The 24800-nt window shown below is 37.7% G+C and overlaps 1 protein-coding gene across 1 annotated transcript in view; it reads right to left on the bottom strand.

Moving 5' to 3' along the window:
- The window catches only part of parp4 (poly (ADP-ribose) polymerase family, member 4), a 102792-nt gene that overhangs the window by 19963 nt on the left and 58029 nt on the right, over window positions 1-24800 (bottom strand). Inside the window, 13 exon segments of the mRNA XM_061879528.1 lie at window positions 1648-1704; window positions 3794-3850; window positions 3913-4044; window positions 4119-4214; window positions 4285-4365; window positions 8493-8573; window positions 12573-12743; window positions 12859-12958; window positions 13135-13322; window positions 16023-16093; window positions 22799-22988; window positions 23056-23193; window positions 24345-24428. Coding sequence (XP_061735512.1) covers window positions 1648-1704; window positions 3794-3850; window positions 3913-4044; window positions 4119-4214; window positions 4285-4365; window positions 8493-8573; window positions 12573-12743; window positions 12859-12958; window positions 13135-13322; window positions 16023-16093; window positions 22799-22988; window positions 23056-23193; window positions 24345-24428 — 1446 coding nt within the window.

Here is a 24800-nt window from a genome sequence, read left to right as displayed (position 1 = left end):
AGCCCATGTGGTGATATCCATTAGAGATTGATGTTGGTTTTTGATACAGTGCCGTCTGAGGAATCGAAAGTCACGGTCATTCTATGTTGCTTTCCAGCCATGCCGCTTACGTGGAGTGATTTCTCCAAATTCTCTGAACCTATTGATATTATGGACCGTAGATGTTAAAATCCCTAAATTTCTTGCAACTGCACTTTGAGAAATGTTGTTCTTAAACTGTTTAACTATTTGCTCACGCAGTTGTGGACAAAGGGTTGTACCTCGGCCCATCCTTTCTTGTGAAAGGCTGAGCATTTTTTGGGAAGCTGTTTTTATACCCAATCATGGCACCCAACCTGTTCCCAAATAGCCTGCACACCTTTGGGATGTTCCAAATAAGTGTTTGATGAGCATTCCTCAACTTTATTAGTATTTATTGCCACCTTTCCCAACTTCTTTGTCACGTGTTGCTGGCATCAAATTCTAAAGTTAATGATTATTTGCAAAAAAAAAGAAATGTTTATCAGTTTGAACATCAAATATGTTGTCTTTGTAGCTCATTCAACTGAATATGGGTTGAAAATGATTTGCAAATCATTGTATGTTTATATATACATCTAACACAATTTCCCAACTCATATGGAAACAGGGTTTGTGTATATATATATATATTTTTTTTTTAATTTTTTAATTAAAGAATTTCAGGACATTTTCCCCATTGATAATGAATGGGCCAATTTTCTATCTTGCATAATTCCCATATTTCTCGTCCGATTCGAACTGCTCCACCATCCCCACACTTCACTCACCCTGGACATTCAAGCCAAAGCGTTTCTGGGTTCCAAAATTTATTTTTTTAACAGGAATTGCAGATTTTTTAGCACCACTGTTTTTGCCCTTTTTTTCTTTTGACTACTTCTCCCCAATTTTCATTCGATCGGAACCGTTCAAGTATAAAAACTTTTTTTACGTAATTTTCTCGTCAAATATCTCAAATTACTAGGAATTTCACGTTATACAGGAAAATTTTCTCCCACGTTCCTCATCAGATTCTACCACACCCCACTCATAGCGGACATTCAAGCGAGCATGTTTTCCCTTTCTGAAAATTACCGGAATAACCGGAATTTCTCCCGATTGAAAATGAATGGGCAATATACAAAATTATACATATCCCATATTTTTTAAATGATTTGAAACCATTCCACCATCCAAACACTTCCTTGGTTCAGGACATTCAAGCCAGCCTATTTCCCAGTTCCGTAAAGACCCGGAAATACAAGGAAAAGTTTGCAATTCAAAGTGAAAGGCCAATTTACAAACTTCTACATTCCGCATTTCTCAACTGATTCCAAGCGTTCCAACATCCACACGCTCCACTCACACTGAACATTCAAGCATTTCAGTTTGGCTCGCACATTTCCACGGCTTGCACAAACATCATTCACACCGAATTGCACAGATTTTAGTTGAGTTAAAGGCTACTCTCCAAATAGGTTTGTGATTGATGTTGTATTACTGTCTTTCCCAGGGTTTAATCAAAATATTGCGGTTTTTGTTAATATCCCAATCAGATAATCTGTATTTTGCTCAACCTCTCCCTGTGAGTGTGGAAGTGAACTAAATAATAATACTGCAAGACAAAAAGGGGAGCATGGAAACACAAACCTTGAGCTCAACGGGTGAAAACAGGCCAAAGCCCATGTCTGATCCAGACTCTGATCTCTGCAAGACAACATATTTATGTTACACAGAGGTTCATAAGTAAAACATCATGCAGCATTTACATTACTATCCCCTATTTTCTCATTTTTGCTGCACTGACGAGACATCCATCTGATGTAAGGAAGGATGTCCACATCCTCTTCAGCCAGCAACTTGGAGACATCTGTGACATCTCCGATGCTATTGCTAGCGATGCCGAATGTATATACCAGAAGAAAAAACTACAGTAACGTTACCATATACAAACGTCCAACAATATATGAATATATGGCTACTTTATTGCGACAAAAACTACTCAGAAGTGCAAATAACAGCTTTTATAGGAGCTCATAGTATTGTTGACATTTGAAGCCAACTCCGAGGAGGAAATCCAACCTAGAGGGGCGTTCCTGTTGAAATTTAGGACTAGGAACTCTAAAATTCTGACTTCCCTCCAGAAAAAAATCACAGGTTACCAGGAATTCCAGGTTTTCCAGGACATGTTTCTCATTGATAATGAATGGTCCAATTTTCAAGCTTGGACATCTCCCACATTTTTCACCAGATTCGATCCGTTTCACAATAACACGCTCGACTCACCCTGGACATTCAAGCCAAAGTCTTTCTGGGTTCCAAAATGTTCCTGATTATTAGGAATTCCGGATTTTAAACAATCTGGATTTTAAATACCACTGTTTTAACCGTTTAAGTATAAAAAAGTTTCTACTTGACTTAGAATCGTTAAAAAAACTTTTCTTTCTTCCAAGATATTGCAGATTACTTGAAATTCTAGATTTTTCAGGACATTTTTCCTGTTGATAATGAATGGGCCAATTTTCTAACATGCACAACTTCCACATTTTTCAACCGATTCAAAACGTTCCACCATCCACACATTCCACTCACCCTGGACCTTTAGGCCAAAGTGTTTCCGGGTTCCAACATTGTTTTTATTACCAAGGATTCCGGATTTTAAACACACTGGATTTGAAATAATGTTTAGTCCTTTTTTCTTTTGACAAATGTTCCCCATTTTCTTCCGATTGGAACCATTCAAATATCAAAACGTTCATTTTGGGGAATCATTAAAAACATTTTTTTTCTCTTCCCAGATATTCCAGATTACCAGGAATTCTAAATTTTTCTGGCCTTTTTCCCCATTGATAATGAATGGGCCAATTTTCTATCTTGCATAATTCCCATATTTCTCGTCCGATTTGAACCCCTCCACCATCCCTACACTTAACTCACCCTGGACATTCAAGCCAAAGCGTTTCTGGGTTTCAAAATGTCTTTGATTAGCAGGAAATGCATATTTTTTAGCACCACAGTTCTTGCCCTTTTTGTTTTGACTACTTCTCCCCAATTTTCATTCGATCGGAACCGTTCAAGTATAAAAACTTTAGTTTACGTCATTTTCTCGCCAAATATCTCAAATTATTAGGAATTTCAGGTTATACAGGAAATTTTTCTCCCATGTATCTAATCAGATTCTAACACACCCCACTCATAGCAGACATTCAAGCGAGCATGTTTCCCTCTTCTGAAAATTGCCGGATTACCCGGAATTTCTCCCAATTGAAAATAAATTGGTAACATACAAACTTATACATATTCCATATTTTTTAAAGGATTTGAACCATTCCACCATCCAAACACTTCCTTGGTTCAGGACATTCAAGTCAGCCTATTTCCCAGTTCCGTAAATACCCGGAAATACAAGGAAAACTTCGCAATTCACAGTGAATGGCCAACTTACAAACTTCTATACATTCCACATTTCTCAACCAATTCCAAGCGTTCCAACATCCACGCGCTCCACTCACACTGAACATTCAAGCATTTCAGTTTAGCTCGTGCATTTCCGCGCCTTGCATAAACATCATTCACACCGAATTGCACAGATTTTAGTTGAGTTAAAGGCTACTCTCCAAACAGGTTTGTGATTGATGTTGTATTACTGTCTTTCCCAACGTTTAATCAAAATATTGCAGTTTTTGTTAATATCCCAATCAGATCATCTGTATTTTGCTCAACCTCTCCCTGTGAGTGTGGAAGTGTACTAAATAATAATACTGCAAGACAAAAAGGGGAGCATGGAAACACAAACCTTGAGCTCAACGGGTGAAAACAGGCCAAAGCCCATCTCTGATCCAGACTCTGAACTCTGCAAGACAACATATTCATGTTACACAGAGGTTCATAAGTAAAACATCATGCAGCATTTACATCGCTATCCCCTATTTCCTCATTTTCGCTGCTCTGACGAGACATCCAGCTGATGTAAGGAAGGATGTCCACGTCTTCTTCAGCCAACAACTTGGAGACATCTGTGACGGCCTTATTTTCTTGATCCGGCTCCTAAAAGGTGGACAAGACTTTGACAACTAAGCGGTGATAAGCGATCAAAGTCAAAACCAAACGCGGAGGCAAACCCTTTCTTCAATGGCCACAAAGCTGGTGAACGGAGACAGGATGCAGAACTCCTTGCTCAAGGCAATGATGAAGGGTTTCCACTGGCTTTTCTTGCCCTGGGGAGACAGAAAGGACCACGTCGTCTCGACTTGACTAAACTGTGACATTGCTGCCAAACAAACGCACCTCGTGTTCGGCCTGGTTGAAGTCCAGACTTCCGTCCTCGTAGTCTCTGATGAGAGCCCGAGCTGTCAGTTTGTGAAGAAACTGAAGCAAAAATCAGCATAGTTACGGCTTACTGTGAGGTGGGTGTCTTCGACATGTAGACAGACTACGACTAACTTCTTTAAGTTAACGTAACTTCCCGACACTAAAACCTGTGTTTTTTTAAACGATGCGACTAATTTATGGATTTTTCGTCGCTGACTGTTTTTAAGCTAACAGTTTTTATTAAACACACCCAAAGACACTCAAATTGTGTCATAGTTTGTGTTATGGCGCCATCTTTTGGACGAGTTTGCTCACTGCAGGTGAAATTGGGTGAATGCTTGCAAGGGTTTCCTGCTGTTTAAAGCTTTGAACCGGAAGTAGAAGTGCTGTTTTCTCTTCTAATCGTCCATAACGTTCCTACTCATATGGATTCTTCATTCATCAGTCTAAGCACATAGGTAAGTTTTACAATATAACTAAAACAATTCTTACGTACTAACGCGTCCCATGTGTGATGTATGTAGGAGTGTTGTCATGTATATTTGTACGTGCTATCGTAATTTAATGAAGCGAGCGTTGTTAGCATTACCTAATAAGCTAACACGTTTCCGAGTGTCTGTGTTAGTATAAAATTAACTTACAATGGCATTATTTTTGTATTGTTTCAGTTTCACAAATTCTTCACTAAAACGTCACCGTGGAGTTATTGAGTGCGCAGCGAGTGGGTCCATGACAATGACTTCTGTTTTGTTTGATCATCCGTTTTACTACCATTTCACAGACAGCGTTTAGAAACAAAGTATAAAAATCAACATCCACTGCATATTTTGGTGTAAATACCTCAAAGTAAATATCCACGGTTTAAAGTCCGGTGCGACTAATCTATGAAAATTATTTATTTCTTTTGGTTTTATTTAGGGGGCTCAGCTTATATACGGAAAATACAGTCGTGGTCAAAAGTTTGCATACACTTGTGAAGGACATAATCTCATGGCTGTCTTGAGTGTCCAATAATTACTATAACTCTTATTTTTTGTGATGGTGATTGGAGCACATATTTGTTCGTCACAAAAAACATTCATTAGTTTGGTTCTTTTATGAATTTATTATGGGTTTATTGAACATGTGACCCAATCTGCTGGGTCAAAAGTACACATACAGCAACATATATTATCAATTTTGGTGTTGTAGAAAAGTTACATTTGCAAATGCATAGCTCCTCCTTTTTTTTGTTGCAAAGATTGCAAAGTGGCACTTTTATTTTATTATTGAACTTGATGCAAGTTATTTGATTTATTGTTGAACTTTATGCAAGTTATAACACTTTTATTTTTTGATTATTGAATTTGATGCAAGTTATAACACTTTTATTTGATCTATTATTGAACTTGATGCAAGTTATAACCCTTTGATTTATTATTGAACTTGATGCAAGTTATAACACTTTTATATTGTTTATTATTGAACTTGATGCAAGTTATTTTATTTATTATTGAACATGATGCAAGTTATACCACAGCTGCACAGTTATTTTATTTATTATTGAACTCGATGCAAGTTATACCACAGCTGCACAGTTATTTTATTTATTATTGAAATTGATTATTGGTTATTTTATGTTATTGAGTTTGAATGTAAACAAGTTGATGTTACTTGATGTTCAATAAATTTGAAAATGTTAAGCTTGGCATTAGCGTTCTGTTAGGGCGATATAGGTAGGTGGGGCTTGAAAACTACCCCTTGTGGGGGATGACAAAAAAAGTTTAAGAACCACTGCCCTAAAGCATGTTCCTTGACTGCACTTAAATGTAGAATATATGTAAAATATATTTACATTCTATTCTATTCTATTCTATGTACAGTAGATGGCAGTGTTGTCCTGTTTAAGAGGGTCACAACATTGCTGAGTCAGGTTCTCATGGAGCTGGAGGGGGCGTGGCCTCCAGCTCTCCCTGAATTTCGGGAGATTTTCAGGAGAAAATCTGTCCCGGGAGGTTTTCAGGTGAGGCGTTGAATTTCGGGAGTCTCCCGGAAAATCCGGAGGGTTGGCAAGTATGGCTATCATCTGCTGCTGATTAGGATGATCAAGAGTCAACCGAGAACAAACAAAAATCAGGTCTGCAATATATTGGCTGCTGGGACACAGGTGTCAGTGTCCACAGTCAAGCGTGTTTTGCATCGTCATGGACAGAGGCTACCATGCAAGAAGAAAGCCCTTGCTCCAGAAGTGACACCTTAAAGCTCGTCTAAAGTTTGCTGCTGGTCACATGGACAAAGATAAGACCTTCTGGATGAAAAAAAAGAGCTGTTTGGCCACAATACTCAGCAATATGTTTGGAGGAGAAAAGGTGAGGCCTTTAATCCCAGGAACACCACACCTACAGTCAAGCATGGTGGTGGCAGTATTATCCTCTGGGCCTGTTTTGCTGCCAATGGAACTCGTGCTTTACAGAGAGTAAATGGGACGATGTAAAAGGACGATTACCTCCAAATTCTTCAGGACAATCTAAAATCATCAGCCTGGAGGTTGGGTCTCGGACACAGTCAGGTGTTCCAACAGGACAATGACCCCAAACACAAGTCAAAAGTGGTAAAGGAATGGCTTAATTGGGCTAAAATTAAGGTTTTAGAATGGCCTTCAAAAAGTCCTAAATTAAATCAGATTTAGAACATGTGGACAATGCTGAAGAAAAAAGTCCATGTCAGAAAAGCAACAAATTTAGTTGACCTGCACCAATTTTGTCAAAAGAAGTGGTCAAAAATTCAACCACAAGCTTGCCAGAAGCTTGTGAATGGCTACTAAAAGCGCCTTATTGCAGTGAAGCTTACCAATCCTGTGCACTGCTGCTGGAATTTTAGTTTTCCTGAGTGAACTCTCCTGAATGAATCAATAAAGTACTATCAATCTATCTATCTATCTATCTATCTATCTATCTATCTATCTATCTATCTATCTATCTATCTATCTATCTATCCATCTATCTTTTTACTTTTATTTAAATTGATCTCAACTCTGTACACTGCTGCTGGAATTTTAATTTTCCTGAAGGAACTCTCCTGAAGGAATCAATAAAGTACTATCTATCTATCTATCTATCTATCTATCCATCCATCCAATTATTAACATTGCGGTATGTATACTTTTAACCCAGCAGATTTGGTGACATTTTCAGTAGACCCATAATAAATTCATAAAATAACCAAACTTCATGAATGTTTTTGTGCCCAACAAGTATGAGCTCCAATCACACTATCACAAAAAAATAAGAGTTGTAGAAATTATTGGAAACTCAAGACAGCCATGACATTATGTTCTTCACAAGTGTATGTAAACTTTTAACCACGACTGTATGTCCGGAAAATACGGTATTTGGTGGCTACCGTTTGACCACTATTGACAAGAACACACAACTTCCTATGTTCTGTGTGTTCTAACAAAAAAATCTCCGACAATGTCAAAAAATGCCAGAAAAGCATCAGCTCCAACAATAACGACGTCACATTAGCCTTAGTAATATGCGGGTCACGGCATGTTAACGGAGAGTTGTTGGCGGGTCTTTTTTTTAGATGGCTTTATCGGCAGAACAGATGACTTCCTATTACCTGCATTGTTGGCCGTCTCTTGCTAACAGTTTTTCACTATTTAGTAAGACAAAAGAGAAAGATGTGTGTTTGTGTCCGGCGTAAGGATTGTGATGGGCAAGATTCCAAAAAAGTGGGGTTGATGTGCCCAAAATCTCTCACTGGCTCAAGATAGCCAGAATAAAATGAGATGCATGTTGAAAATGAACTAAATTGTTCTGATTCTTTGACACCAAAAAATAATGGATTTGATTTTATATAGCGCCCTGCAAGACACTGAAAGCACTTTACAGCTGCCTTGGGTTAGGATGCACCTATTAATCGCTTTTACTATTAACCGCAATTAAAACGTCAGTTATTTAATCGCAAAGGCTGTGAAACAGCATGTCACTCGCCATAATCGGACATTATGCTGTTTTGGGCCGATTGGAATTAAAGGACGATTTCCGCTGAACTATGTAGAACATCGCAATAATGTATCATACTCTGACTCAAGTACAGTGATACATATCCGACTCCAATTTGATGAAAAAAGAAATACCAAAACGACTCGCTGTCGGACATTTTGTAAAACAGGTTGCAGAAGGTGAGGTAAGGGTTACCGTGCCCCTGGTCTTCTGCAGTTCGCTGGTGGACACCATGGTTCTCAGCTCCTGGCCACTCAGGTCGCCCAACAGGGTGGCCTGCGACGGGAAGTGGGGAAGGTGGCGACATTAGCCATCAAACAGCTAGCGATCAGTGCATTTGGTTTATTCAACCTTTTCAGTAAACATACACCAGTTTTTGGTCCAAATGTGTCTTTTACGTGGGCTGTTTGCAACTTGCTCAAATATGAATGTTTTAGACCAGAAAATATATGTTAGTAGTGGTTTAACAGAATATATAAGTATTTCTAAATATAATGAACAATTATTTTAATAATACATATACTTACAAGCAGACACAGTGTGTAGACAGAAAAAGGAGAATGGATACATGTTGGCTTAAAAACTAAAGCTGAAGGTGAAGTTATAACACTGGAACACTCTCAGGAAGAGGTGCTTTAAGAAGTGCAGAGAGAACATCATAAAACAGAAAAAAAACTGAACAGTAAATGAATAAGTAGATTAATAATCATTTTTTACAGCTTGTCCTTTATAATGTTTACAAAATAGTAGAATGATAAATGACAAAATATGTTACTGCATATGTCAGCAGTTAGGAGTCTCTGTTTACTTCCTACTAAACGACAAGTTGTCTTGTCTGTCCACTATTTTATTTAAGGACACAATTGTTCTTTGATTACAAAAAGAGACATATGTTTAATGTACCCTAAGATTTTTTGTTAAAATAAAGCCAATATTGCCATTTTTTGTGGTCTCCTTAATTTAGAAAAGTAAATCAATACATTTTGGTAATGGTACCAACATATTGGTATTGAGACAACCTATACACAAAACATTTGCATTTTTTTAAGTAAACAAAAACAAAACTTAAGTATTGAGCTTAAAGAGTCACTTCTATAAAATGTGCCATCAAAATGAGGCCCGCAAATATAAATTGGACCCGCCATCATTATAGACGAGTTCAAATTTTTCTTGAGATTTTTTTTTTTTTAATTATTCCATGATGCATACAGATGTCTCAGAAAAATGTGATGATAACCATAGAGCCATTAGGGAGGAGAAATGAAAAAGAAGTGAAGTGACTCTCCAAACACAAAAAACACCAACTTATTCGTACACTTACATTTGGTCTGTCATTAATATTGGTCAGATACCAGTAAAAATCATGTATGTTAATAGACGTGCCTGCACACGAAATGTGTGAAATCACGTGCGATACATGAAGTTTCTGCAGCGTGTTTTTATGTGTGTGATATCATGTAATCATAATAATGGATTAGATTTATGTAGCGATTATATGGCGCTTTTCTATCGAGTAGATACTCAAAGCGCTCACAGAGATGTGAGAACCCATTATTCTGTTACTTCGCATTCACACTTGTCATCATGTGTTTACTTGTGTGATATAATGTGCGATACAAGCAGTCCTGCAGCATGTTTACTTGTGTGTGATATCATGTGTGATACAAGGAGTCCTGCAGTGTTTACTTGTACTGTATGTGATATCATGTGCGAATCAAGCAGTAACGTAGTGTGTATACTTGTGTGTTATATCACGTGCAATATAAGTAGTCCTGTAGAGTGTATTTCTAATGTATATACTTGTTCTTATGCTATCTGAACTCACTATGTTCTCTGCTTGCTGTACATATCCTACTAAGTCAGACCTACACTGTTTCAATGTCCATTTCTCTGATGATGCAATTGTTTATGACTGAACTGATATCAACCAAACCCTCCTCCCACCCCCCAGATTGTAAATAATTCAATGTATATACTATGATGATTAACCTGTGTGATGACTGTATTATGCTGATAGTATAAATTTGTACCATTAATTGATTTACGTGGACCTCGAAAAGTTGAAAAACTTATTCGGGTGTTACCATTTAGTGGTTAATTGTACGGAATATGTACTGTACTGTGCAATCTACTAATAAAAGTTTCAATCAATCAATCAATCAATAAATCGTTTACTTGTGTGATATCAGGGTGTTTTCTTATGCGAAAATGAGCAGGCTTTTAACAGCTAAATGTCCTCGGATTAGTAAACAATTTCTTCTATTTCTTACTACAGTAATTTAGAAAAGGTAAACATGCTAAGCTATAGGCTACTAAGAGCTAACAGCTACACAACAGCTAAGCACACAAGCTAACCGTATGTAATAGTCATTGAACATTATTGCATATACGTCAGGGGTCACCAACGCGGCGTACCTGCGGGCACAAGGTAGCCCGTAAGGACCAGATGAGTAGCCCGCTGGCCTGTTCTAAAAATATCTCAAATAGCAGCACTTACCAGTGAGCTGCCTCTATTTTTAAAATTGTATTTATTTACTAGCAAGCTGTTCTCGCTTTGCTCGACATTTTAAATTCTAAGAGAGACAAAATTCAAATAGAATTTCAAAATCCAAGAAAATATTTTAAAGACTTGGTCTTCACTTGTTTAAATAAATGTATTTATTTTTTTTACTTTGCTTCTTATAACTTTCAGAAAGACAATTTTAGAGAAAAAAATACAACCTTAAAAATGATTTTAGGATTTTTAAACACATATAACTTTGTACCTTTTAAATTCCTTCCTCTTCTTTCCTGACAATTTAAAATTTAAAGCTCACCAGAAAAGTACAGTGGTGTATGCGCAGCAGCTATGAAGGTTGCAAGTCTGTTTGGTTCAACTTGTCTTTGTGAATCAGCCTTTTCTGACATGAACTTCATCAAGAACAAACACAGAACACGCCTCACTGATGCACATCTGCAAGACTCACTCAGAGTTGCAGTGTCAAGTTACACACCAGAGTACAACGCACTAGTTAACAGCAATGCCAGGCTTCCCACGAACTGACAAAGAAACAGATAACAGATTTGGTGTCCAGTTCAAAGTGTAACGTGATTTATTTAAAAACTTGAGAGTTGACTTTTGTATTTTACATGAGTTATTATTTGTACAAACATGGTGCAAAGTAATTCATGATTTGTTAAAAAATATTAGTGGCTTGCTAGTTAAAAGGGGATATTGTGATTTTACAAGACTTTCTTATAAGTGATCATTTGAAAATGTTCAATTTGAAAAATGTGCACTTAGAGAAAATATAAAAATAAAGTGTTACATATTGATATTTATCCGTTTCTATATATATTTGTAAGACATCATTAAGATGATCAGTGTTTCAACAAAGATAAATATCATTAATTATTAATAATAACATAGAGTTTAAGGTAAATTGAGCAATTTGGCTATTTCTGGCAATTTATTTAAGTGTGTATCAAACTGGTAGCCCTTCGCATTAATCAGAAGTAGCTCTTGGTTTCAAAAATGTTGGTGACCCCTGATATACACACACACACACACACACACACACACACACACACACACACACACACACACACACACACACACACACACACACACACACACACACACACACACACACACACACACACACACACACACACACATATATAGTCAAGGTTACTGTGGTTTATCCGTTATACAGTGCTCAATACCGGGGTAGAGCCGAATATACGTTAGGTCAGGAAAAAACACAGAGGCTATTTCATCCCTAGAAGCCTGTTTCGCAGGTTTCCCTGCTTTTCAGGGAAGTTAAATATAAACTCCCCTGAAGAACTGAACTTGTAGGGATGAAATAGCCTCTGTGTTTTATCCTGACCTAACGTTTGTATACATATACATATACATGTATATGTATGTATGTATATATATATATATATATATATATATATAGATATATATATGTATATATCTATATATATATATATAGATATATATATATATATCTATATATATAAATAAATATATCTATATATATAAATAAATATATATATATACATATATATATATATATAGATATATCTATATATATATATCTATAGATATATATATATCTATTGTACATACATACATATACACAAACATACATAAACGTATATATATATATATACAAAAAATATATACAGTATATATATATATATATATATATATATATATATAAATATATCGATCACATATTATCGCCAACCATGCGGTGGAGTTGTACATAGGCGATGGCAACCTGCCTGTGTGCAATGCGCAACGAAGCCATAGACCAGCGTGTGGCAGTCGTTGAAGAGTGCGTTGAGCTGCATTGGAGCTTGCACAGGGGGCACCGCCGTGGTGCTGTACTGATGCCACTTCACCGACACGGAGCTGCAGCCGGGGGACGCCATGCGCCTCAATTGACACGCCACCTGCCACCCGGACGAGACGCACTGGTCATGAGTCTGAGCTTCGTTTCCATGACAACTGGCAGGGACGGCGTTTGAATTCCCTTTGGAGTGACGGCAGAGTCATGTTTTCCCTCACCTGCGCTGCCCACTTGTGCTTGCTTTTGCTGTCAAAATACTCATAGGCTCCGCCCCCCGCCTGAGCCAGGGCTCTCAGCATATGCTGATTGGCTGTCGGGCTATATAACAAAACACAGACGTAGAACATTTTAATTATTCCTCTTATTTTCCTGCCAGTACATTACACAGGGTTTGAACAGTAACACTGTGTGTGAATATAGGAAAATAGTAAAAAGCTGCACTTAAACAAGGAATCAAATTCAGGTTCCCTGTGACGGACTTGCCCCTTCCTGACCTGAAGCCGCACGCAAAGAGTCGGCTGTGCGCGACCTCGTCCCGGAGCAGCTGCAAGGTGGCCCCTACGTTCTGGACATGGCCGTCGGACAGCAGCAGCAGGTTGCGGGTGCCTCGCGACGGAGGCAGCAGGCTGAGCGCTTGCAGGGGCCGCCAAAGCTCAGTGCTGCCCCCCGCTGGCGAGAAGGTCTAATGGGAGACAGCAAGAAAGAGCGCATCATATCAGTACCGCGTCTGTTTTCAGATGAACAAGTTAGCATTAGAACCTACAAGTCAACTTTTTAAGTGTAATATTTAGCTCTAGATTTTTTTGATTGTCAACAAGAAAGTCCAGTGAGCAGGCCCTGGCTATATCGGCCACAATTCTTTTTCACAGTTGATTTATGTGAAAATGTTTATTTCATCAAACTTCAATTTTATTTGATACATGTGTTGTATTGAAACAAATGAATGGCATAAATTGCAATTTTCTCGCTAAATTTTTTGCAACCAATGACTTACATATCATGTAATTTGGTACTTGACACGTACTAACTGTTACCATGCTAAAATGATCATGTTAACATTAGCGTGCTAACTTTTTTTTCTTTTCAATTTTGCAGCCGTAAATCTCAGAGTCATACATATAACTTGTTACTCGCTACATTTAAACTTTTTTTAGCTAAATTTTCAGTCGTACACCTCAGAGTCATAACTTGGATTTTGACATATGCTAACTGTTAACAAAAAGTTCACTTGCAACATCAGCACGCTAATTAGCCAAATTTTGAAGCTGTACATCTCAGAGTCCTATAACTTGAAGTAAGCCAGCTGTTATTATGCTAACATTAACATCTTGGTACTTGACACATGCTAACTTTTTTGCCACTTTTTTACGGCCGGACACCTAAGAGTCCACATTTGAACATTTTGTTTTAGCTAAATGTGCAGCCGTACATCTCAAAGTCATATAACATGGTACTTGACACATGACAGTTGTTAAAAAAAAATTAGCATGCTAACTTTTGTTTATGTGCTATTTTTACATACAACTTGGTACTTGACACACGCTAACTTTTTCGCTACTTTTTTCGGCCGTACACCTAAGAGTCCACATTTGAACATTTTGTTTTAGCTAAATGTGCAGCCGTACATCTCAAAGTCATATAACTTGGTACTTGACACATGACAGTTGTTAAAAAAAATTAGCATGCTACCTTTTTTTATGTGCTAATTTTACAGTTGTACACCTCAGTAACATATAATTTGGTCATTGACACGTCCTAACTTATTTACAGTTATACAACTCAAAAGTCATATAACTTGGTACTTGACATGATCGTTGTTATAACATTATTATGCTAACTTTTTGTTGCCAATTTTGCAGCCGTACACCTCAGAATCACATACTTTAACTTGGTACTTAACTGTTAAAAATAAAACAAAGCATGCTTACTTTTTTTTGTGCTAATTTAGCAGTCATACACCTTGGTATTAACTTGGTACTTGACAAATGCTAATTCTTACAACGCTAGAATTAGCATGTTAGCATTTACATGCTAACGTATTATCATTTGCCGGTAAACTTTTTATTTGCCAATTTTACAGCCATTCATTTCTAAATCTCTAATTTGGTACTTGCCACATTTAAAACAATTTTTTAGCTAAATTTGCAGCCGTACACCTCAGAGTCATACAATCTTTTCCTTAACACATGCTAACTTTTTTCTTTTGCCAGTTTTACAGCTGTACACCTTAGAGTCCCATAACTTGGTACTTGACACATTATTGCTGTTATAGCATTAGCATGCTAACTTTTGTTTTGCCAAATGTGCAGCTGTAAACCTGAGTCATACAATTGATACTTGCCACATTTGAATTTTTTTTATTGATTTTTTTTACTAAATGTGCAACCGTACACCTCAGTCATATAGTGGAACTTGGTACTTGACACATGCTAACTGTTAAATGAAAGTTAGCTTGATAATTTTAGCATGCTAACTTTTTTTTACGCAAATGTTAGTATAATACAACTTGGTACTTGACACTATCACTTTGGGATTTGCTATTCAAATATTAAGTGTAATACAAATAAAATCTGGGCTTCACGGTGGCAGAGGGGTTAGTGCGTCTGCCTCACAATACGAAGTTCCTGCAGTCCTGGGTTCAAATCCAGGCTCGGGATCTTTCTGTATGGAGTTTGCATGTTCTCCCCGTGAATGCGTGGGTTGCCTCCGGGTACTCCTGCTTCCTCCCACTTCCAAAGACATGCACCTGGGGATAGGTTGATTGGCAACACTAAATTGGCCCTAGTGTGTGAATGTGAGTGTGAATGTTGTTTGTCTATCTGTGTTGGCCCTGCGATGAGGTGGTGACTTGTCCAGGGTGTACCCCGCCTTCCGCCCGATTGTAGCTGAGATAGGCGCCAGCGCCCCCCCCGCCAGCCCAAAAGGGATTAAGCGGTAGAAAATGGATGGATGGATGGACAAATAAAATCTATTATTATTGACATATGCTAACTGTTAGCATGCTAAAAATAGTATGCTAATATGTAAACATTCTCATGCTAACCTTTTCTCTTTTGACAATTTTTCAGTCGTATGTCTCAGAGTCATATACCTTGGTACTTACTACATAATAACTTTTTTCGCAAATTTTGCAGTCGTACGCCTCGGTATCATATAACGTACTTGCCACATGCTAATTGGTAGTATATTCCTATTAGTGAGGGATCCGGAAGGGCCTAGGAATCTGTTTACGGTAGACTTCCACATGACACGCACTGTAATTCATCAATTGACATTTTACATGCGCCTCTTCACGCTAAATGGATGCACAGCGCATGATCTGCGTAAAGGAAAGGGCGATTCCGCCAATAAGACGTTAAGGAGATAAGCAGCAGATACTGACGTGGATGAACTTCTCTGCTGCCTGTCGAGCTTCGTCGAGTGGCTGCGCTGTCAGGAAAGCTTGGGTGTGATCTGACAAGACAAAACAATTATAGTCATGTAAAACATACATACATACATCCGTATGTAACACATTACACATATATTATTACAGTGCAAACCCTGATGTCCAGGCCCTCTAAAGCAGTGGTTCTCAAATGGGGGTACGCGTACCCCTAGGGATACTTGAAGGTATGCCCAGGGGGACGTGAGATATTAAAAAAATATTCTAAAAATAGCAACAATTCAAAAATCCTTTATAAATATATTTATTGAATAATACTTCAACAAAATATGAATGTAAGTTCATAAACTGTGAAAATAAATGCAACAATACAATATTCAGTGTTGACAGCTACATTTTTTGTGGACATGTTCCATAAATATTGATGTTTAAGATTTCTGTTTTTGTGAAGAAATGTTTAGAATTAAGTTCATGAATCCAGATGGATCTCTATTACAATCCCCAACGACGGCACTTTAAGTTGATGATTACTTCTATGTGTAGAAATCTTTACAATTGAATCACTTGTTTTTTTATCAACAAGTTTTTAGTTATTTTTATATCTTTTTTTCCAAATAGTTCAACAAAGACCACTACAAATAAGCAATATTTTGCTCTGTTATACAATTTAATACATCAGAAACTGATGACATAGTGCTGTATCTTATGCTTTGCTCTGATTAGGTGGTACTTGAATTAAAAAGATGTTCTCAGGGGGTACATCACTGAAAAAAGATTGAGAATCACTGCTCTAAAGGACATATGATTGGGAATAATTTCAGGGATGCATATAATCAGACGTGTATGGAAAAGCATTACAGTTTTCTTTCCCGGCTGCTCAGTGCAATAATTGTTCTTCACCGCATGAAAGCAGGCCTCGAAAGGTGACATTGTCCAAGTCACCTCATTTTACTCGATACATACGCGACTCTTGCATGTAGGATTAACGTGCCAACAAGGCAAGTTGAACACAACGTTATCTGTATTCTGTATTGCCCAGTGCAGTGTGGCTGTGATGTTAAATAATGATAGTTTGTGGATAACGTTTTTTAATTAATATTCTGTAAAACTTGCATGCCACAAAATTCCCTACAAGTAAAAATACATTTTTTTGGGGGGCACAACATTGGTATGTTTTTCTTTATTGAAGTACCAAAAGTGGCTTCCTGGCTCATTCTGGCATATCTACAACTTTAATGCTCATGAGTAATAGGTGAATACCATCAATTTATGACTATAAGACACTACTTTTTCCGTACGCTTTAAATCCTCCGGCCTGTTACATGGTGCAGCTAGTATATGGACTGTTCTTCGCTGACGGCCATAAAGCAAATACTTTTCATTAAACACGTGCAAAGACACTTAAAGGGTGCAATATTGTTTGCGCTGCGGTGCCATCTTTTGGACGAGTTTGTTCACTGCAAGTGCTGCTGGGTGAAATTGAATTCCTGCTGTTTAAAGCTTTGAACCGGAGGTAGAAGTGCCCTTTTTGTCTTCTAGCCGTCCATAGCATTTTTACTCATATGGATTTTTCATTCATCACTCCAAGTGACGTTTGTAAGTTTTACAATATAACTAAAACTGTTTATACTTATTAAACCGTTCCATGTGTGATGTCTGTAAGAGTATTCTCATGCATATTTGTACTATCATAATGTAACGGAGCTATTGTCATTAGCTAATATGCTAACATATCTACGAGTGGGCTTCACGGTGGCAGAGGGGTTAGTGCGTCTGCCTCACAATACGAAGTTCCTGCAGTCCTGGGTTCAAATCCAGGCTCTAGATCTTTCTGTGTGGAGTTTGCATGTTCTGCCCGTGAATGCGTGGGTTCCCTCCGGGTACTCCGGCTTCCTCCCACTTCCAAAGACATGCACCTGGGGATAGGTTGATTGGCAACACTAAATTGGCCCTAGTGTGTGAATGTGAGTGTGAATGTTGTCTGTCTATCTGTGTTGGCCCTGCGATGAGCTGGCGACTTGTCCAGGGTGTACCCTGCCTTCCGTCCGATTGTAGCTGAGATAGGCGCCAGCGCCCCCCGCAACCCCGAAAGGGAATAAGCGGTAGAAAATGGATGGATGGATGGATCTACGAGTGTCTGTGTTAGTATTATTAACTTACAATGGCATTCTTTTGTAATCTTTCAATATCGTAAATTCACCAACACTTCACTGTGGAGTTATTTAATCTGTTTAGATGATTGGAAAATTAGTTTCCGCAGCAAATTTTTTCTCCATACACTTCAGAGTGATACAACTTGGTACTTGACACATTCTAACTTTTTTGCCACTTTTTTTTACACCCGTACACCTAAGAGTCCTATGACTTGGTACTTGCCACAGTTGAACTTTATGTTCTAGCTAATTGTGCAGCTGTACACCGTAAAGTTGTATAACTTGTTACTTGACAAATGCAAACTGTTAAGGGAAGCTTGCATGCTAACACTATTATGCTAACTTTTTTCGCAAATTTTGCAGGCGTACAGCTAGGTATCATATAACCTTTGTACTTGACACATGCTAACTTTTTTTTGACAGTTTTACAGTCGTACGCCTCGGAGTCTTATAACTTGGTAGTTGACACATGATAGTTATAGCATTGGCATGTTAACTTTATTTTTGCCAATTTTGCAGATGTACACCTCAGAGTCATATAACTTGGTACTTGACGCATGTTAACTGTTAATTTTACAGTTGTATACCTCAGAGCAGAGGTGGGACCAAGTCATTGTTTTGCAAGTCACAAGTAAGTCTCAAGTCTTTGCCCTCAAGTCTCGAGTCAAGTCCCGAGTCAAGACAGGCAAGTCCCGAGTCAAGTCCAAAGTCAATACTGGGAAGTCTCAAGTCAAGTCCCAAGTCCTGCATTTTGGGTTTCGAGTCATTTCAAGTCTTTTTAACCACAGACTAATACATTTACACAGATTGTGTATGCTTTTAAAACGCTGTATGTATTTATTATAAAAAAAAACTGTGCTTACACTGCACTTCATAATAGCACTATTAACCAGTTATTCTAAACATTTAACTCATTCCTTTACAGAATAAACACATTTTAAAAAACAAGTGCAACTGTACTTATTTGCACAAAAGTGTTAAAATTGTATTTCCATGGAATATTGCATTGTAACTACTTCCACAGCAGTTTATATCATATTGTTACCTTATCTCATTGATCTCATCTCATACTGTATGTGCTTATAAATGATAAATGGGTTGTACTTGTATAGCGCTTTTCTACCTTCAAGGTACTCAAAGCGCTTTGACACTACTTCCACATTTACCCATTCACACACACATTCACACACTGATGGAGGGAGCTGCCATGCAAGGCGCCAACCAGCACCCATCAGGAGCAAGGGTGAAGTGTCTTGCTCAGGACACAACGGACGTGACAAGGTTGGTACTAGGTGGGATTTGAACCAGGGACCCTCGGGTTGCGCACGGCCACTCTCCCCTCTGCGCCACGCCGTCCCTATGTATGCGTACACATGAAAAACAACAAATACATGAACATAACAATGAACAGTGCTGTACTTGTTAGATGTCAGGGCTCTATGGAATATGTACACATATTCTTAATATAGTATACATTTTAACTGACCTTTATTTGACTATGTTTGTCTTTTTGTAGGTGGCTAAAATATGTGGTGCTGCTGACCGCCATCTAACGTTACTGTGTGTGATGCATTCACTAACGTAACGTTATGTGTAGGTGCCTCAAGCAACCCTGCTTAAAAAAAATCACTTGACAAAAAGTATGAATAAGGTAGCGAACTACAGTGGACGCAACAGATTGCCGTGTTTGCAATGACGTTATAACCATAGACATCTTATAAGTAGACGCAGAATTGGCTGCTGTGACGCAAGCAATTTGGCCGCCATCTTGAAGTGGTGATGAGCCGGCGAGCAGCCTAAACTGACAGTTGACAGGTAGAAAAGATGCTGGGCTGGTATTCAGCGTTTTCCTGCTCAAATGAGCGGACTGTTGAAAATAGGAATTGAGGGATTACTTTTCACAAGTAAGATTTGACATTAACATACTATTGGTTGTATTTTGTGAAAAGAATATTACCACAGAGTTAAGCAGGAGCAAAGAACTACAATATTTGTATGTGAAAATCACAAAGAAATCTTCTGGGGGAGGATGACCCCCCTACAGGTATGGTGTTTACAAACTTTCAGGCCCACCTAAAACAAAATTCACCGGCCGCCACTGATTATGATGCATTCTCATTTTATTGTAACCACAGATAAGTCTTCAAGTAACAATATTCAAATACTAACTTTGTTGGGTAAGACAGAATTTGGTTTTATTCTGAATCCAGTGAAACAGATTGGTGGTTTTAGCTGAAATAAAGACTTTCAGGTGTTTATATATGTTTAAGTATTTGGCAGACACTTTTATCCAAAGCAACATACATGAAAAATACATACAAAACAATCACTGTAAACATGATCATTTAAAGGAAGAATGTAATAGAAAATATCAATACAAAGTGTCAAGACAGAATAAACCATCTGCTGTTGCAGCAACAGAGTATAAGTCTATAACAGTGCTTCTCAACCTTTTTTCAGTGATGTACCCCCTGTGAAATTTTTTTTAATTCAAGTACCCCCTAATCAGAGCAAAGCATTTTTGCTTGAAAAAAAGAGATAAAGAAGTAAAATACAGCACTATGTCATCAGTTTCTGATTTATTAAATTGTATAACAGTGCAAAATATTGCTCATTTGTAGTGGTCTTTCTTGAACTATTTAAAAAAAAAGATGTAAAAATAACTAAAAACTTGTTGAAAAATAAACAAGTGATTCAATTTTAAATAAAGATTTCTCCACATAAAAGTAATCATCAACTTAAAGTGCCCTCTTTGGGGATTGTAATAGAGATCCATCTGGATTCATCAACTTACTTCTAAACATTTCTTCACAAAAAAAAAAACTTTAACATCAATATTTATGGAACATGTCCACAAAAAATCTAGCTGTCAACACTGAATATTGCATTGTTGCATTTCTTTTCACAGTTTATGAATTTACATTCATATTTTGTTGAAGTATTATTCAGTAAATATATTTATAAAGGATTTTTAATTGTTGCTATTTTTAGAATATTTAAAAAAAATATCATGTACCCCTTGGGATACCTTCAAGTAACCCCATTTGAGAACCACTGGTCTATAGGTCCGTAAGATATATAGATATCTAATGTATTCATACATTGTTTATGTAGGATATACGCATGTATATATAACCTAATCATATTGTTTCTTTAACTTCAAAATAGCTGACTGTTTTTTTCACCTTCTCTGGGATTATATTCCCAGTTTTGATCTCAGACGTCTGGTCACTTATAGCATATAAGAATATTCTATTACTGTTAAGCAAATTATGAACATGCCAAGACATGTGTCTTTTATCATAGTTACACGTATGACAAAAAAGCGCGTGAGTAACAGTGGTATTCAGTGAGGTAATATGAATTAAATGTGCTGACAGTTCATTGCTCCTGCCAAAGGAATTGCCCTGAGTGGAGGGGATCACCACTCCAAGATGGCGACCGCGCATCACGTCAGCGCCAATAGGCAGTAGCGCTCCATGCTGTGTCTACTTAGAAGATGTCTATGGTTATAACGTTAGCAGTGAGTTTACAGCCTCACTGATTTAACTACACAACAAATAAAAGTTACGTTACTCAGCCAAAAAACGTTAGCTTACATTGAAAACGTACCCTTCTTTGTGCAACTTCAAATGTCGAACGAAGTTGGAAGTTGTTGCGTCTCCGTCTGTAATCTTCCAACCGCATGTTTTGCATACGGCAATTCCTGTTTTGTTGACCAAGTCGTAGTTTTAATACCCGAACGAAACACTTTATGGCATAATTTTATTCACTTATTCTTCTGTTGTTTGAAAGCTCTTCTTCGTTGGTTTTCCTGCAATTTGATTGGATGAATGCTGTGTAACGAAAACAACGTGGATGTCATTTGATTGGCTGTTGTACTGACAGGTAGCGCACAGGCTGTCATCGCACACATGTTGACAAACACGCGTACACAATGAAAGATACGGAGCGCTCCTGAATAACTTTTTAATCGTTGGGTTTTGGGGGAAGTTGCAAGTCATGTCAAGTCAAAAGGCTCAAGTCCAAGTCAAGTCCCAAGTCATTGATGTTAAAGTCTAAGTCGAGTTGCAAGTCTTTTTACATTTTGTCAAGTCGAGTCTTAAAGTCATCAAATTCATGACTCGAGTCTGACTCGAGTCCACACCTCTGCCTCAGAGTCGTATAACTTGGTACCGGAGAGCTAGCTTCCGCAACTAGTGGATCCATGACAAAGACTTCTGTTTTGTTTGGTCAGCCGTTTTACTGCCGTGTTACATGCACCGTTTGGAATCAATTAAGGTATGTAAATAAACACTTACAAAATCTTTCTGTGTAAATAACTAATTTCACAACATATATATCTGCGGCTTATAGTCCAGTGCGGCTAACATATGGAGAATGTTTTTTTCTAAAATGTAGTGGGTGTGGCTTCTACCGGTGCGCTCTATGGTCCGGAAAATACAGTACCACAAATTGTAAATAGTTTAGTAACTGTGAAAGCACCGGCACTTTTTCAAAATAACTGATTTGGCCCCAGTATGGGATAAAATGTAAAGGATACCCAACTCTACTTTATAGGGTCCTCCTGTATTGGAGTGACATCACAACCCAATTGCAGGGAAAAGAAATGGCACTGACCTGTGCTAAACAAGACGATGTTGATTTTGAAGTGAGGCTGGAGGGTTTTAATGACGTGCAGGGCGACTCCCCGGGACCAGCGAATGGGTTCCCCGAGCATGGACTCGGACACGTCCAGCAAAATGACAACTTCGTCGGATCCGCAGCTGGCTTTGACGTCGAACTTTGGGTAGAAAACTAGCATGCATGCCTGCCAGGATTTAGTGTGAGATGGTTAGGAAGAAGATGAGTGAAAGCTGGCTGGAAGACGGTCAGACCTGGCTGTCAAAGTCAGGGTGCCTCTCCACCCACATCCTGGGCAGGTGAACCTCGGACAGAATGACCGACAGCTGGAAGCCGTCCGGACCCAGGACTTGCCCTGGCAGCACGCTCACCACCCCCTTGCAATCGGTCCTCTGTGGGATCACACACACGAAATGACATCATTAGACGGAACAGAAAGCACCAAGACGTAGTAATGTGCCAAACCGCCCATTTTCTTTACCATTCGGAATTCAGGTTGTGTTTGGCCATAAAGATCTGATACTTTGTGCAAATATACATATCGTGTTTGCTACAATTTAAAAAGTTGTGTATTTTCAAATAATAACCTATCTATTGAAAAAAAAAAGAGCCAAAAATTCCAACGCAATGAGAAAAAGCTGAATTTTATTTGAACATATCACGATAATATACTTAGTCACTTGTAACACTAATATATATTATATATATATATATATATTTAGCATTTAAAAAAAAATCAAAAAACATCAAAATGGCCTTATACTTGACTTTTTTTGGTGGAAAAAGTTTAGACACTCCTGATCTAAAATAAAAATAAATTCTATTTAAAATACAAACAAAATGCAGTTACTTAAGAAAAAAAAATCAGGAAATAATTTGAAAAATTACAACAACCATAATAAACACAGTTAAATGTGTAACTGAACATCAATATCTTTGTACAGGCAGAATTTTTGATACACTAGTTTATAAACAAAGTTTAGTTAGTTAATTAAAAAATAATACTAACTTATGAATGTATTTAAAAATTGACAACAACCATAATAAACAATGTTAAATGTGTAACTGAACAATAATATTTTTATACAGGCATAATTTTTGACACAGTAGATTATACAGTTACACCATCGTAATATTATTTAATATATTTTTTTAATCTCCCGTGGGAACAAAAACAACCTTAACAATGTAAGGAAAAATCTAATAAATGGGTATGTATTGAGAAAAATCGGAAATTTTGTAACTGATAATTAATAATAGTATTCTTGGTCACAAATAATACAAAGATGACACAATATTTTTGGGGGGCATTTCTTAAATATTAAAAATATCAATATGGCCACCGCATATTTATGTTTTAGTATGCGGCCATTGGTGGAAAAAGTTAGGACACCTCTGAACTTAAGTATGAAAAGTATCGCTATTTTGATATGAGGATTGATATCAAGATCTGGTATCGATATTTCCATATCGGTCGGTATGCAATCCAACACTCGAAGTGCGTTGCAATGAAAGAGTGAATACGAGTGAACAGGTGAGGGACCTTGGTCTTGACTTTGTGCGTGATGCAAGACAGGCTGGTGATCTTGTTGGGCATCTCCATGGACATGTCCAGGCTGAACTCTCTGAAGGGAGCAAACAAGACCGTTAGCGCTGTGCAAGTGCGCATTTAAAAAAGGGTATGCGCCTCTTGGGCATTTTTTGTGAAAAAGAGTAAAAACTGATCCCCTCTGGCTTATAGTTTATTATTGGCCCCCTGGCTGTCAGTGGCGGCGAGCAGCTAACAGTGTATGAGCATACACAGTGTGGAGACGCTCCGTTAAGTTGATAAGTATTAACTTTAATGCGGCTAATACACAACATTTTTACATGACTAGGAGGAAGAAGCAGGAGCAGGCATGCTAATAGCTAAGCTAGTTTGAAAAAGAAAAAATAAATGCTTAGTAGGTTTTAGGAAGTGTGGTTGGAAGCACGTAACAGCTAGGGATGGTACTTTTTT

Source organism: Nerophis ophidion, linkage group LG19, assembly GCF_033978795.1.
Source record: "Nerophis ophidion isolate RoL-2023_Sa linkage group LG19, RoL_Noph_v1.0, whole genome shotgun sequence".
Taxonomy (NCBI): Eukaryota; Metazoa; Chordata; class Actinopteri; order Syngnathiformes; family Syngnathidae; genus Nerophis; species Nerophis ophidion.
This window is presented reverse-complemented; position numbering and strand designations above follow the sequence as displayed.